This window comes from Notamacropus eugenii, chromosome 1 (genome assembly GCF_028372415.1).
Source record: "Notamacropus eugenii isolate mMacEug1 chromosome 1, mMacEug1.pri_v2, whole genome shotgun sequence".
Classification (NCBI taxonomy): Eukaryota; Metazoa; Chordata; class Mammalia; order Diprotodontia; family Macropodidae; genus Notamacropus; species Notamacropus eugenii.
Window position 1 is genome coordinate 316,251,342 of NC_092872.1, and position 16,940 is coordinate 316,268,281.

General features: G+C 40.8%; 1 protein-coding gene across 7 annotated transcripts in view; it reads left to right on the forward strand.

The window, feature by feature from the left end:
• The window catches only part of RAB15 (RAB15, member RAS oncogene family), a 64,626-nt gene that overhangs the window by 26,498 nt on the left and 21,188 nt on the right, over positions 1-16,940 (forward strand). For 6 of the 7 annotated variants that reach the window (XM_072629594.1, XM_072629591.1, XM_072629593.1 and 3 more), the window contains exons 2-3: positions 15,315-15,375; positions 16,452-16,512. In XM_072629594.1, coding sequence (XP_072485695.1) covers positions 15,315-15,375; positions 16,452-16,512 — 122 coding nt within the window. Of the gene's footprint in view, positions 1-2,268; positions 2,789-15,314; positions 15,376-16,451; positions 16,513-16,940 lie in introns of those variants that run through there. The other variant, XM_072629597.1, reaches the window with a different exon arrangement.

Genomic DNA, 16,940 nt, shown 5'->3' on the forward strand with positions numbered 1-16,940 from the left:
TTGTAACACTTTCCTGAGGAATAGAGAGACTTGCAGAGAATGGAGGAGCAATAGAGTGATGCATGGGGTTGGCAGTTGGAAAGGCAGTCTGGGAGAGATGCTTGAAAGATACTACTTGGAACAGGAAAGTGGAAGTATGGGATGTCAGAGGGAGTAAAACAACTGAGGAGATAATTCTATTGATAAAAGTATAAGAATCTGGAACCAGCATAGAACTGAGTGTTCAATTTCCCTTTTGTTGGGGCCCCTCTCAGGGAAATATGTGAGGGGTGCTATACAGGATTCTGGGAAGGGAGATACATCAGATAAAGGAAAGGAATTGTCCTGACATTTGCTGGGTTCGTATATAAGTCCTTTCTGTGCTCTTTGCTAGGTACATAAAACCAGTTCTATTTGAGCCATGTAAGTATGAATGCTTGCAAAAGGAATTGATATATACCCTTTAAAGGAATGTTATATGCTCATATTCCCAAGGACTATCTTATTGGAGGGAAGAAGAATAAATTCATGAAAAAGCATTTATTAAGTACTTATTTTGTGCTAAGCACTATGCTAAGCATTAGGAATACGAATATGTGAAGACAGTTTCTGCCCAAAAGAAGCTTACATTCTAATGAGAGAAACATCACACATACTGGAGTGATGATCAGAAAGGGGCACTTTGGATTGGATAGCTAGAGATGCTGAGTGGAACCACAGAGTTATAGATCGCCACACACTTTCTAGTACAATGGAAATATGGGTTTGATTACAGTTTCAGAATTGTAAAGTGGTGAGTGTGGGGAGACAATGAGAAGACCAGGGGCAGCTGACAAGAATGTACCTGAGGAGTAAAGTGAGGCATGGCTGAGGCCATTCCAGTGTCATGAAGCCATGAGAGGCACACATCCATCAATCAGACCACAGGGCCAGTAGTTCCAGAACTGAGGTTAAGTCCACAGGGCATTGTTGCTGGTGCTGCAAAATGCCTGCCAAATATGATGCAGCTGACCAAGTACAGTCATTCTCTTTGGGGAATTCCAGCTCCCAACATATGTAGATTCCACCTGAGTGGAGATGGATAACCTAGAGAGGATGTGAGAGAATGCCCACACTGTCCCTCTTCTCCCATGTCAAGAGGGAGCCTTTAACACAGGGGCTACAAATGGTTTCTGTGGCTGTCAGAGGAGTAGACCTTGCCTAAGCAGGAGCCCCATATTGGTGAAAGCCAAAAGAAAGAAGGAGAACATGTGAAGACTTATTTTACTGCCAGCAAAATGACAGAGAATCCTTTGCGTTTTCTGAGTCCCCAGATTGTAAACTTCTGCTACTAAGTCTAGTGAATAGACACAAGCCTGCTGCTAGAGTGAAATAGATACTGTTTCTAAATATACCAAGTAGTTTTCATCCTTTCTAGAACAGACTCCTGGATCTTTATGCCCTTTGCTTCTTGCTGACTTCCAGAGGCCTCCTTGGGGGTTGGAGATATAGGGCTGCTCTAGCAGCACCTGTTTATACTTGTGGTATTGGGGAGCCTCAGGGGAATGAATGAAAGCCCCTCTAAGTTTCCTGTCAGACAGGTTTGACAACTAGCTCTGGGTTTCAGTTCTTCTGCCAAGTGTACGCTGCCACAGTATCACCTTTCACCAACTTCCTTCCATTGTGGGGAGGAAAGAGGATGAGGAGGTTGGTATGGAAAGGTATCTTTCTCTTTTTCTCTGTCTTTTCTTAGATGTAGACATAATAGACCCAGACCGCTATGCTTCTCATCAGTAGGAATGAGATAATACCTGTGAACATGCTTTGAAGTCCTTGGAGAGAAGATAGGCACAAAGTATCATTAATATTACATAGTTATTAATCAGTCAAATTCTGTGTTGTTGGCTCTAGGGACAAGTATTTCCTGCATTCACTTCTCCAAGATAAAATTTCTCCCTCCTTTCCCCCCTCTGCTTCCAATGCATTATTCTCTGGTCTTCATCCTCCCCTTTCTATTCCCCTCCTGTCTTCCCTTGATGGGATAGTGATGGGTTTTACGATGTGAAAGTCAATATTTGCCCATTATACCCACTCACAGCTCCAATTGATTGGCTCTTATCTGGAAACTCTTTTGTGATCTAATATTTATTTGAGTCTGTTTCTCTGTGAGACTCACTGAACTTCTAAAACTCAATTTCATTGAGTAGACATTTATTAAACATCTCCTTAAACATCTGCTCTGTGCCAGGCACCGAGGGGACAGTGACAAAAATGAAAACCAATCCCTTTCCACAAGCAGGTTCCAGTCTATTGGAACTAGAGAAATGAGAGAGATGCTTTTGAACTCACTGCTTCTGTGTTCAACTTTTTATTATGAACACATAAGGATCTCAGCAATTTTCCAATTAGGACAAAGACAAGGATCACCTTCCCCAGCTGGAAAGGCTGAGGCCCAGAGAGAGGTAGTGATTTGCACTAGGCCGATGGGTGGCACACTTGCAGTGCCTGGAGTCAAAAAGACCTGAGTTCAAATTCAGGTTCGAACTCTTATTAGCTATACAGCTCTGTGTAAGTCACTTAACCTGTTTGCCTCAGTCTCTTCCACTATAGAAAGGAAATAATAAGAGCAACCACCTCCCAGGGTTATTGTAAGAATAAATGGATGATATTATAAAGTACTTAGTACAATGTCTGGCACATAGTAGATGTTATGTCCTATAAATATATTTATTTCCTTCCTCTTCTCCTTCCCACTAGGACTCTCAGAGCATTCATGAATCTTGCAGAAACTTGACCCTTCTCCTTCCGTATGAGCTCCAGACTGGAGCTGGTATGTACTTGTACGTCCTGTTAAGTCTTATTCATGACTTGCTAAGTCATGTGTAAGTAGTAAGAGAGAGAGAGAGAGAGAGAGAGAGAGAGAGAGAGAGAGAGAGAGAGAGAGAGAGAGCAGCAAGTGAGTTGTATGACAATAGAAAAGGATTGCTGGAAGTTGCTTCCTTTCCTTTTCGTGTAACTCTCTGGGGGCCCCCACAATATGGCAGACTGAATTTGATATACATCACCACCAGTACTCTCTTCTTCTGCATCATCACACATTGGGAGGCAGCATGGTCTAATGGAAAGAACACTGAACTTGAAGTCAGGAGGGACCCTGGGTTATATTAGATGAAGGTCCTTTCTAGCTCTAGGCCTATGATCATAGGAATCCAGGCAGTGACACTGGTTTTGTGACCTTTGGAAAAATCACTTTAACCTCCTTGAGCCCCAGTTTCCCTATCTGCAAAATGGAGATAATTATACTTGTTGCATTTACCTAGTAGTCTTGTTGTGAGAATAGTGCTTTGTAAATCTTAAAGTGTTATATAAATGTTGGGGATCATCCCAAAATTATATTTCTTGAAGACCCAATTGGGAGGACCCAGTTATGTTCTGCAGTAGGAAACATGAGTTTGCTGATTTGGGTTCATAATAATTCCCCTTCTCTGATCTGTCTTTCATGTCTGAAGCATCTTTTGAGTGGGTCTGCTCTCCTGAATGCACAAATTCATTCGTTTAGAATTCATTGTCACTCAGTATGATGAGAGTAGATTCATCACATATCAAAACTGACAAAACTGCGTTCAGCAAATGGTTAACCATTATTTCTTGTGTTTGGATTTTTAGTGATTAATAGTTTGAGGCAAACAGATCATCTAGGCCATCAGCAACTGTCTACATTACCAGAGACCAATATGTAACTCTTATTGGATCTTTGGGTTTGTTCATTTAACTCAGGCACTAGTCATTATACCCTTTAACCCTTTTCTGAGGCTGGGATTCACAGCAGAAGGAGTTGCTGGTATGGCCAGCTGGAGCAATCTTGGGCTGTCACCTTGCTAAGTGTGGCTGCAGCAATAATGTCCAGCCTAGGCCACTAAAAGCAAAAACTTCTGTACTAGGAAACTTGTTACAGCCAGAATCACAAGATTGAAATGGGCTTCAGAGACCAAGTCCTACGTGGACCTGAACAAGAAACTTCTCATGAAAAGTGACTTCTAGTCTTTGTTGAAGATCTTCAGTGAGGGAGAACCCACTCTTTTCCAAGAAAACCCTTACCACTTTTGGACAGCTGTGATGTTTAAAAAGTATGACATATATATTTTCTGGGTAATTTTATTAATGATGCTAGCATTTTTAATAAAAGGAGGTCTGTGGAACTCTTGAATGCCAAAGACAATCATGGTTGTGGGTTCAGTTTATATGCTCTTGGAAAGGGGGTATTCCTGAGGGTAACAATCAACTCTGATTAGTTAACAATTAGTGAGAGAATGAATATTTCAATGAGGGACCAGACTTATTCTAGTGAATTTTGATTGTCATTTACTTCTAAGCTACCCCAAGCCTTGGGCAATCTATTCAAAGAATTTATCGCCACCCAAACCTGAGTATTATACAATGAATTCCCCACCTGAGTGGGGTCTGAACAAGATTGTTAAGAAAATTAATGCAATCTCATTATCTGCAATGCCCTTTAAGAGACTGAACTTTGGAGTGAGGACTTTCTAAATGGTGAGGAACTCTGGATCTCCTCAAATCATTAGTTATTAATAATTATTTCTCTAACAACTTATTATGTGGAAATGTTTTACATTAAATTGAAATGTTCTTCGCAACTTTCACTTACTACTCCTGCTTTTATCCTCTGTTGCTCTTCCTGTTGATTTTTTTCCTTTCTTTGTACCCTTAGGGCTTAGCATGGTGCCTGACACATATTTTAATCTTAATTGTTGGCTTGACTTGTAGATGGACTTGGACAATTTCACAGGGACTTTCCTATAGAGGGTTCTTCACCCTTGGAGTTCTGTGAACTCAATACTTGTTTTCTCAGTCTCCTTGCCCTGCTTCCAGTGGGCTAGTTCACTGGACAGTGGGCCTCTGGCTTAGGGTTTGTGTGAGTAAATTTGAGTCATCCATACCTGGATGAGGATTGAGTTACTGCCTTGAGTTTAAGGAAAATTGGATTGTTCTTCTCAGAGGAATCCTATGGCTAAGTCTTTGGATCACTCCTTGTCTCTTTCTTTGTGCTGCTTTGATTATGTTTGGCTCCCAAAGGGAGCTCCATTTCCAATGAAATGTGTCAGTATCTTGGCAGCAGGAGCCCAATATTGGATGTTAATCCATGGGGTACTGGCTGAGGCTTGAGAAGAGAGTGGAGTTTGCTCAGTAATTGGTGAAGACAGGTGCAGCAGGAGCATATGTGAATGTGCTTCTGCTCCTTTGCCTTCCAGACCACAGGTATTTTCTGCTCTTTACTCAAATACACTTACTCAGCACCATTCCATGTCTCCACTACAGTTTGTCACTTCCCACCTACCTCAGTGATTTTCTATCATGCTTCTGAGAGTTATTTCCATTCTCCTCTAGGGAGGAAGGGAAAGAATAAGCATTTATAGAATGCCTGCTATATGCCAGACACTATATAAGTGCTTTTTTATGGATATTATCTCATTTGATCCTCATAGCAACTCCAGGAGGTAGATTCTATTATTATCCTTATTTTACTGATGAGGAAACTGAGGCAAACAGAGGTTAAGTATCTTGCACAGGATCACACAGTAAGTGTCTGAAGTTGGATTTGAATGACCTGAGTTCAAATGTGAGGGTCCCTACAATATGACAGACTGGATCTGGATTCCTGACTTCAGGCCTACCATCCTATCCACTGTCTAGAGTGTCTGTATCTTCTGTGATCCCAGCACGATGCCTTCCAGTATCACTGTTTCTTCCTTGACCATGATCTCTGTCCTCTGATCTTAAGCTCTTTAGTCATAGTAGTCATATTGTCTTCTTTTGAGGTAGACGATGATGAGAAGTGACAGCTAAGATGACTTAATGGATAGGGTACTGGTCCTGGAGTCAGGAAGATCTAATTTTAGATCAGTCCTTGGATGCTTACTAGCTGTGTGACCTTGAGCAAGTCACTTTACCTCTGCCTAGGAGGCTGCTAATTGGCTCAGTGGATAGAGTGCTGGGTCTGGTGTTAAGAAGACTGAATTCAAATCCAGCCTCAGACACTTACTAGCTGTGTGACCCTGGGAAAATCACTTAACCTCTGTTTGCCTTAATCCACTGGAGAAGGAAATAGCAAACCACTCCAGTATTCTTTCCAAGAAAACCTCATGGATAGTATACAGTCCATAGGGTCACAAAGAGACACAAATGAATAACAAGTGCTGGGATGAAGGGTACCAAGAAATGCATTTTTCTCTTTTGACTTAAGTCCTCCCAGTTCTTCCTTTACTTTGTGTTCTCTTTTGGCCTCTGGAGAGAAGGTCCAGAGCACTCTTCTCATTTTTGTCCAATAGGTAAAATATCAAATTCTTGAGAATGGAGCAATGAGCAGCCTCATCCCCTGTCTGCATCTAGCCATGCCTCAGCTCCAGCCCTGGAGCTCCTTGGGATTTCTCTGCTCTGGTGGGTAGCAGCTGGCACCACTCTGACTTTCCCTGCTGTGACACTGATAGCATCTGGCAGTTAATAATGGAGGAACGTGACTCTGAGGAGGAGAGGAGGTTGTGTGGGTAAGGGAGTAGCAGTGATAATGGGAGGGAGGCATTCTGCCAGGGTCACAGAAGGTACAGCTGCTGCCCAAGGTAGTGGCCTGCTGAGATAGGCTAAATTTTCAAACTGGAGGCAGTACCACTCATGCAGATATGTGTGTGTGTGTATGTGTATATGTGTGTATATACGTGTGTGTGTATATATGTATATGTGTATGTGTGTATATAAATATATATATATGTTTATACAGAGAGAGAATTAGCAGACAAGCACTGGAAGCTAAGATATAGCAACTTCTAGTGCTTGTCTGGTAACTAAAGAAGTTATCTTTTTTAAGTCTTCAGAGATCTTAGAAGATAATGATGAATATAAGGAAAAAGTAAAGAAAGGGTGAGAAGGGCAGAAGATCACTACCTTGCCCTTGACCATATTATATAAGCCTTCACAACCTTTTTTTATGTGTGTATGTGTGGGGAATTCAGTTATTCATTCATGAATAGATGAATCTGCTGAGTGCCTACTATGTGTTGTAGTACTGGGCATAGAGGGGCTTTCAGAAGAAGTACTAAACATGATTTCTATCTTTGCATCAAAACTAGGAAATAAGACATATAAACATGAACACAGTTTAAATAACAAATGTCACTGTCTTAGGATCGTACCTTAAGTCCCACGAGTGCCAACCAATTGTGCTTATTAATGTTGTCACTATCATATCCCAAATATGCCTGTCCCAATTTCTGGAAAATAAATTATTCTTTTAATGAAGCTTTGCAAAAGCAACATCCTCAGTCAGACCAGGTGTCTTGATTTTTAAGAAAATGTGGTCACAAAACAAAACAAAAATGTAGGTTGCAGTATTTAACGAGAAATGATTTGAGTTGGAGCTTTGTCTCCCTCCTACTGGGCCTCTGAAAAAGATTTCCTGGGGCCACAGAGAAAATATTACTATTTCAGTTAGTTTACCTTTCCTCCCTTGGGTTTTTCTCTGTCCCTGGGAACAAAGCCATCTGTTGGAACTGTGCCACTAAATAGCTATGTGATCTAGGCTAAAACATTAATCCTGTTCAACCTCAGTTTCCTCATTTGTAAAGTTAAGGAATTGTACTAGATGTGTTCTAAGTATCTTTCTAGATCTAAAATGTTTTGATCTTAGAAAACCATTTTCTGAGAAGTGGGAGGACACTGGGAGGGGAGTTGAGACCTGTTGACCAGTTTTGGTTTCCCTACTGACCATGTAACTGGGGTGAGCTACTCTGTGATTCCAGATAATAATATGATCTCTGACCTATTTCACAGGGCTGTTATAAGGACCAATGTAATAATGTCTGAAAGCTTCCTGAATTGAAGGTGCTCCATGAATATAAGGTATCATTATCCTTCTTGCCTGGAGACAAGGGACAGGACAGGTGACTTTTAAGCTCAAGGATTCATGTTTTCATGTCTGCTTCCCAGAGTTTTCATGTCTGCTTTTTCTTCAAATGAATGTACTTAGTCTCCAGGTGCAAACCATTCATCTGAATGGGATAAGAATTTGAGATTTGAGAGGATAATGATAGAAAGATGAGAATGTCTGTTTCTCAGAAAGGGCTAAGACTCTGAGCTAAGATAAGAGTTTGAAAGATGATTTCTTTTGGGAAAGAATAAGTAGAAATGTGGAAAAGGTGGAGATGACAAGTAGATTACATGCAAAATGATTTTTGTTTACTTTTAGCCTCTTTGTCTTCCCTTTTCTTCCCCCACCTGAAACACACAGGTTGGCTGCTAAATATAAATAGCATTCCCCTTGGGCCATAATGCTGTGTTTCTTGGAACCACTAGGCCATTATGTCCTGCTACACTCTTACCTTTCATTAGCCTCCAGGTGCTCCATTCCCAGTGAAAAAGGAAATCTATTTCTTCAAGTCTGAAACAGGCAGTACTGGAAATGAAGGGTTGAAGGAATTTATTCATGCATGCATACATGCGTTTGACAAATATCTGTTGGCCTCCATTTATGTACAAGACACTGTGTTAGGTGCTGCCGGGCATACAAGGACAAATAAGACATAGTCTTTACAGTCTAATTGGGAAGGTAAGACATGCACACAAATACAAAAATAACAAGGTAATTTGCAATAATTACTATAGTAGAGATACATGGAGTAAGTACAATGGGGAATGGAGGGATCACTTGAAGATGGAGTAATGAGGGAATAGTTCATTGAAGAGGTGATACTTGAGCTGGCTCTTGAAAAATGGGGAGGATTTTGATAGATATTTGAAGCAGTATAGTCCAGGAGGAGGGAATTACATGAGCAAAAACAGAGTTGGGGAAGTGAAAGGTGTCTTGGGGAATAGTGAAGACTCCAGTTTTATGGAAGCCCGGTAAAGGGAATCAAGTCAAGCCAACAACCTTGTATGATGTATGATACATGACAGCCACTGTGCTAAGTGTTGGAAATACAAAGACAAGCAGAAAAACAACAGTCCCTGCTCTCCAAGAGCTTACTCCTAATGGGGGAAGATCACACATAGAAAGGAATGGTGCTGGGTTGAGGAAGGGATCCAGGGTTCAGAGCATCAGGAGTGAAACCCTAAGAGTGATGAAGACATACTTGGCCTGGACAATTTCTTTAAAACAGAGGTTCTAGAATGAGGATTGATCAGAGAAGGGGCAAGGAATCAATCAAGTAGGAAGGAAAGAAAAAGGATGCCATCTTAGAACCCTTGGATTGTTTTGCTGTTGTGATCAATAACATAATTCGTATTTATATGGTGCTTTAAGATAAATTCCTTAAAATAGCCTCATAAAGTAAGGTTTATTATTCCTATTTTACAGAAGATGAGATTGAGGTCCAGAAAAATGAAATGACTTGTCTACCTTCACACAGTATTAGAGTCAGGATTTGAACCAAGGTCTCCTCACTCAAATCCACTGCTCTTTCCATTACATTGATGAATGGAACATCAGCTGGAATATGAAGAATTAACCTAATCTCTTCAGTTGTCTTTTGGACACTTTCATTTGTTTTTAAATGACATATTGCATTAAGAGCTGTTAAGACAAATATAAGCAGGTGACAGAGTAAGTATTATCTGGGCTGGGGAGTTCCAGGATTAAGGGGGATGATGGGGAAGGGCTATCGCCATGGACTGGAGAATAGCTAGGTATGATCCTGGCCCAAGGTCCCACAGGGAGTCAGTGGAACAGTTAGGAGGCCTGAGCCTTTTCTGAGTTGCTGACCAGTGCAAATGAGTCCACTCTTTTCCCTAAGAGCCACTCACCTCACTCTCTTCCTTCCTCCTAAGATAGGTTGGGTGAAGCATGGCTGGTACAAGTTTTAATTTGAGCAGGGTTGGCAGGGAGGATAAGAGAACGTCTTTATTCAGAACCGAAAGTATCTTTCTCATCTGAGATCTGTACCTTCATCAAATGACTCCCCAGGGATCAAATATCTACATGGAAATAAGAAGGAGTTAATACCACCTTGGCCTGTAAGGCCACAAGAGACAGCCCAATTTCACATGGCCTTGTGATGCACAAAGCATTCAATCTTTGTGTTTCAGTCTTCCAGTATGTATTGTTGTTGGTAATTCTTGTCTACACCATTGTTTCACATGGTGAAAGATTAAATTTTTAAAATTTTTGTGAAGATTAAATTTTTTTAAATCATGAAAGTCATTAATACATTATGGATACATTGTTATTAATTAATCAACTATTTTGTGATTGTTCTGTGTATATACATCTATACACATATATCTACATCTATATCTACATTGATATCTATATCTACATCGATATCAATATCCATATATCCTGGACAATTAGATGGTGCAGTGGATACAGTGAGTGCTGGGTCTGGAGTCAGGAAGACTTATTTTCATGAGTTCAAATCTGGTCTCTGGCACTTATTAGCTGTGTGACTGTGGACAAGTCATTTGACCCCTATGTGCCTTAGTTTCCTCATCTGAAAATAAGCTGGAAAAAGAATTGGCAAATCACTCCAATATCTTCCCCAAGAAAACCCCAAATGGGGTCTTGAAGAGTCAGATATGACTTGAAATGACTAAACAACAATTATAACCTTGATGTCTCTTCCATTAGAATATAAGCTCCTTGAACACTGGGATTGTTTCATTTCTTATATCTGTCCCTAGGGGCTAGCGCAGTGCCTGACACATAGTAGATACTTAATAAATGCTTGCTGAGTGATGGTAATTTTTGAATAGCTACTGTGGGCTTAGCATAATGTACAGTGCTCAGGTATGTGAATTTACCATAGTAACTCTTTGTCCTGGGGAGAGAGATCAAGCCTGAACGTTTCAGCCTGGCCCACATCCAATATCCCTCTGGCATTGCCCACTTGGAAAAGTACAGCTCAATAACTATGAGTCAGCTTTGGCTGGCGAAAAATGAATCATGTCTGACCAACTTGATTTGATTCAGGTTGTTCGGTTTTCTTTCTAATTAAATAATTATTGGTCTGGATGGAGAGAAAATGGATTCAATCTGTCTAGCTTTTTGGAAAGCTTGTAAAACATACCAGTGATAGATTAGTGAACAAACCTTCTCATTTGGGGTTCAAGTGAGGAATTCATTGAAAGAACTGGTTGATATTGTAGAGGCAGAAGAAGACTCCCTTGTTAGTTGGGGACCCCTGGTGTTTCAGGGTGGGGGTTCTATGTTGTGACTAGGTACTTATTTTCTGTTTAAACATTATAGTCTCAGTATTTGACCTTGGGAAAATTGCTTCTTGTCACTGTTCCTTATATGTACAATAAATGGAAATAATCTTAACCCAGTGTGAGAAGGGGGAGTGTTGGAAGATAAAGGAAGAAAAAGGACGGGGTAACAGAAAAAGAAAACAAAAGAAAACTAGCAAACCCAAGACTGACAAGAGAGTCATTGAGGCATCTTTTTTTTTTTTTAATGGAGAGAAAAAGAACTATGGAGTCTGAATATGGATTGAAACGTCTGGGGTTTTTTTTGCTCTCTTTTTTGTTTTGTTTTATTTCTTTCTCATGGTTCATCCCATTGGTTCTAATTCTTCTTTACAACATTACTAATGTGAAAATATGTTTAATATGAATGTATATGTAGAGTCCATATCAGATTGCATGCCATCTTGAAGAAGGGGGTAGAAAGGAAGGCAGAGAAAATTAGAACTCAAAAGCTTGAGGAACTGAATGTTGAAAACTAAAAATAAACAGGTTAATTAAAATAAAATAAAATAATTGGAGAGAAAAGAAGGGAAAGAAGACCAGAGGACAGCTGGTGCAGTGAATAAAGCACTGGACCTGGAGTCAAGAGGACCTGAGTTCCAGTTGGCCTCATATACTGACTAGCTGTGTGACCTTATTACCTCAAAAAAAAAGTATTAAAAAACAAGGAAAGAAGACCAAAGAAGCAGGACAACTTTGAAAGCGATAGGTTGATCTTCTATACTTGAAAAAAAAAAGTAAACTGCTGTAATGATAATAATAATAATAGATAGCATTTACATAGAGCTTTCCAAATTATCTCATTTTATTTTTACAACAAACTTGGTTGTTAGGTGCTGTTATTATCTCCATTTTACAGATAAGGAAACTGAGGCAGGTGGGGGTAAGTGATTTTGTCCAGGGTTATATATAGCTACAAGGCGTGACCAGATTTGAACTCAAGTCTTTCTGACTCCAAGTCCAGTGCTCTCTATTCATTGTTTTGCCTAAGCTCTCTTCTATATGTAATAGAAACCTTCAGTTTCATGTAATAACATCTTTTTTCTGTTCTACGTGTAATAGGTAAATGTCCATGCTTTTTGATGTTTGTTAAATTCAGAATAAAAATTTTTTTAAAAGAGAGAGGCTAAGACCCATGTCACATAGTATTCATCAGAGAGAGGACTTGAACCCATATTTTCTTGACTCTAAGGACAATTCCCTATTCATTATATCATGCCACCTCTCTGGGGTACAACTTACCCACTAAAAATAAATTTCCCTCACATGAAAGTAGAAAAGAATTAGCAGTATCCATCCTTTAGCCTTCCTCCAAGGGAGCACTAAAAGTTAGACAATGAGGGACAATACCTGAAGAAGGGTTTAGCAGGGAGGGGCTGGTAATGGTGGTGTACAAATAGAAAGTGTAATTACCTAAATGCCACTGTCATAGGTCAGACTATTACAGCTATGCAAATGCTGGGGACAGGATGTGAAATAGATGGAAGAATCTTTTTATGTCAGCAAATTCACAAAAGAGAAAGCGAGAATGATGTAAGGATCATACATTTAGAGCTGGAAGGGGCTTTAGGTGTTCTCTACTCCAGCCCCCTCATTTTACTGATGAGGAAACAGCCCCCTAAAGGGTTGGTGGCTTCCCAAAGTTGCAGTGACAATAAGTGGCAAAGCCTGGATTTGATAGCTCCTCTGACCCCATATACAGACTTGTTTCTTTTGCACCACACTGCCTCTTCAACAGCTGGCTAGGGAGTGAAGCCTAGAAGCTAAAGACCCTCTGTTCAAAAAATATGTGTTCTCAGAGGGAGAGTCCAGTAGTAGAGAGAGTAGAAAAGACTAGCCTTCCATATTTCATTTCCAAGGTCTCATCCATTGTTAAATCACATTAGCCTGTGATCGTTGGTCCTTGGGAAAGTCTACAGAAGAGGGAATAAACCACCAAGGTGGGTGAAAGGAGGCTTTGATTTGGGAATGTGGAAGTTTGAACAGTCCCTCTCAGCAGTGGCAAGTAAATGCAATAAAGGTAGACTGAGGCACATGGAGCAAAATCTGTTTATTAACAGTGATGTATGTAGGAAAGTGGATCAGACTGTTAAGAAAGTGGGTCAGACTGGCTACCTCAGGCCAATGGCCCCAGTGAGAAGCGGGGGAACCCTCTTTATTTATATATAGGAAAAGGGAGGGTTTGGGTAGTTTTTTAACCTTATAATAGGTTATACTACTAAAAGTGGGTTGGCATTCAGGTGTGGCTATTCAAACCTCTCTCTGACAATTAAGGAATATTAATTGTTTTATGGGACTTGTCTGCATCTTGTAATCTTGGCTAGGAAATTAGAACCACCAGATTTGTTGTCCCCTTGGGGAAGATCAGACCTCCCCTAATTACAAAAAGACAGGTAAGGACAGAAGACTTGCCTTTTGGTGGGGAATGGCACAAGGTTAAGCCATTTGGGGCTTACAGACAACAAGCATATGTCCCAGGGGTTAACTGCATGAGTGATAGCATTCCCTTTCAACCATACCTTTAAACTAACTCAGAGGGAAAATTGCATTTCTGAGCAAGGTGAGTTCAGGCGCATACTAACTCAGTTATAAAAATAGATATAGCATGAAGTCAATTACATTGTAAAACCAATACAGTAGAAATCAGAGGCAATATTAATTTTTTTCTTTTCACAGTGCCAGTGTTGGAGTCTGGCACTTTTGGGATAATGAGAGAGGCAAGGATCATTAACATAGGACAGGGTCCAATTTAGAGGTCAAAAAAAATGATGTGTCTCACACATGAAAGGTTGAAGTCCTAAAGAAGATAGCCTAGGTGGATATATTGGGGAAAGGGGTTTTGGGGAGAGGGGAGGAAGAAGAGTACCTAACTGGGTGTGAGAGTAAAAACAAAGGGGAATAGTTGCCCAAGCTTTAAATGGTAAGAGACAAGGGTAGGGTAGGGTAGGGAGTCAAGTCAACAACAAGGCAACAAGCATTTATTAACTTCCTTATATGCACCAGATACTCTACCAGCTGCTGTGCCCAGATACTGGATACCATGTCCACTCTCTTACCATGAACTGTTTCTATAAATAATTAGGTCTTCTAGGAAATCCAGAGGTGCTGCCTGGCTTACATACCTTAACATATTGGTGTGCCTATTTGGTTATCCACTTTTCTAGGTATGAAGCTAAGTAAGGACACAATCCATACTAAGCCTGCTCCTCTAGCTGATGAAAACTCATGCAATATTACCCAAATGATCTGTGAAATAAGCCAAGATGGGTGTTGTGGTCAGTCTTCCTACAGACTATCATGTAGTAGAGTGTCACTTACCTTTGAAGAAGCTGGAAGCATTGCTTTGCCTCTTCGCAAATTTACTCCCCAGCTCTGCTGCTGATGACATATTACATTCTCCAGTCTCTCTTTGTTGCAAATCTCCCCACATGTGGGCAAATATTTCTGTTTTGGACTGTTTTTAAGAGTAGATTGGACTTGTCCGTGTCATGCATCTTAGGCATATGTACATATATAATTCTAAAAGACCCTGATAGGTTATTGATTTTTTTCCTCCGCTTATCTAAATGGGTAGCCTTTCCACTCAACCCTAGTTTTCACATGTAAGTACAATGGTCCAAGATAAGAGTTAAGATAAAGGCTTTCCTTTCCCACTCCAAGGTCTGTAAACAACCCTCTGATCAGCTGATAGTATTGGGGAGAGTGTGGTAACCCCTCAAGATTTATGTGGTAGAAGGAAAAAAATGAGGCATATACTGTTGATTTGGTTGCTGTTTCTAGGGATTAAAACTCTAGCCTGGGGTAAACATAAGAAGTTTTTCCAGAATATATAAATAGACTTCGCACAAGTACAGTAAGACAGATTTTGGATGTTTTAAAGCTGTTAATTGAGGCAACTATGAAAAACTCCCTTATGTTACTTCTGCCTCTTCCTGCCTCCGCAGCAACTCTCTGCTTCACATGACCCTGTTTTGTGGCCAGATTGAGAGGAGGGAGTCTCCAGTCATGTTCCTTATCCCTTTATAAATTTCCAGTTTTTTCTGGAACTTTCTCAATTCTGATGGGAGTATGTCCTAACCTGTTCCTTTTCTCTTCTCTCCCCTCAGGTGTTGACTTTAAGATGAAGACTATAGAGGTAGATGGCATCAAAGTTCGGATCCAGATTTGGTGAGTTAGATGGGAGGAGGACAGGAAAGAACAGGCATGTGGGATTGCTTCCTGGGGAACAGAGGGATAGAGTTGCAACCCAACCTTAATGTTAGGCTGCCATTAAATTGTTACTGGGAATGGAGTCAGGAAACCCTGAGTTCAAATCCAGACTCAGACACTTTCTAGATGTGTGACTCTGGGCAGGTTACTTAACCCCTACTTGTCTCAGTACCTCATCTTTAAAATGGGGACACACTGGAGAAGGAAGTAGCAAACCACTCTTGTATCTTTGCTAAGAAAATCCTATAGCCAGTTGTTCATGGGGTACATAGAGGTGGGTACAACTGAGTGACTAAAGCAGCAACGCTGAAACTAGTCCTATATAAAATATACGTCCTAGGTTCACCTGTGAGTCTTGAAACATATCTTGGAGAGGGAAACAGAAGGGTCGTAGATTAGAGAGAATCGAAATGAAATTTTCTTGTGTACTGTGTCTCATATTCCAAGGATGTGGGAAGAGGAAGAGGAAAAGATAGGGAAACCATTGTGTGATGAAGGCAAGTTCATGGACCTCCCAGAGAACCATGGTGCAGTTTCCATATATGACCACAAGAAGTCGCTGTGACTCTCTGATCCAAAACTGCGTAATATTGCTTTAAGGAGTGTGTAGGAATTGCATCTCGACCTTGGAGCGATGTAGGAGGGACTTTCAGGGAGATTCCTGGAGAATTGAGGGTGGCAGTTTAGGGATTAAAGCAGTCCCCTACCCCATCATCCATTCATATGTTCTGACTTTCCCAGAAATTCCCAGTTTAATTTTCTGACTCAGATGCATGGTTGCCCAGAGGGCAAGGAGACCTGTCTAGTGTATTTCTCCCATGCACGCTCATAGCCAGATCTGGCTTTTCTCTTCATAATCAGGTCCCTATTTCCTCCCAGGTCCTGAGGCATTAAACTCTATTGGTTTACACATTCAACTCTCTAGTTTTGACCTCTTTCAGGATAAGATTCGCTTCCCTTTCCTTCTCCCTCTTTTCCTCGGCATTCTTGTTGTACCATGTCCTTATTCTGGAGAACGTGGCTTTCTGTTTCAGGGATACTGCAGGGCAGGAAAGATATCAGACCATCACGAAGCAGTACTACAGACGGGCCCAGGTGAGTCCCTTGCCCAGGAAGTTGGAGGGTAGAGAGACCTGATTCTGCAGCTCTCTGTGCAAAGGATGCTGGGAGAAATACCCTTAGTTTGCATTATGGAGAATAGTATGTGGGTTTCCATGTTTTCAGCAAACTTAGCAAAATGTATAAATACCTGTTCTAAGAGATGGTGTAGTTTTACCTGTTCTGTTTGCTTTCTGAAGGCAATAAGAAAATGGACCTTAGGGGGATGAGTGGCCTCAGGGGATTAATGCAAACTGAGTGCCTTAAGTCAAGGTCATTCTGACATTCCTTTAGGAAGGGGATCCCCATTGCACTTTATGGGAAAGATGCAAGAGGTCATGAACTGTGAGCTTGCAGCCTATGAGTGTTCAGAGTATATAGTTTCTCTTTCCATTCCATTGGAGACCCCTTCCTTTTTTGACCCT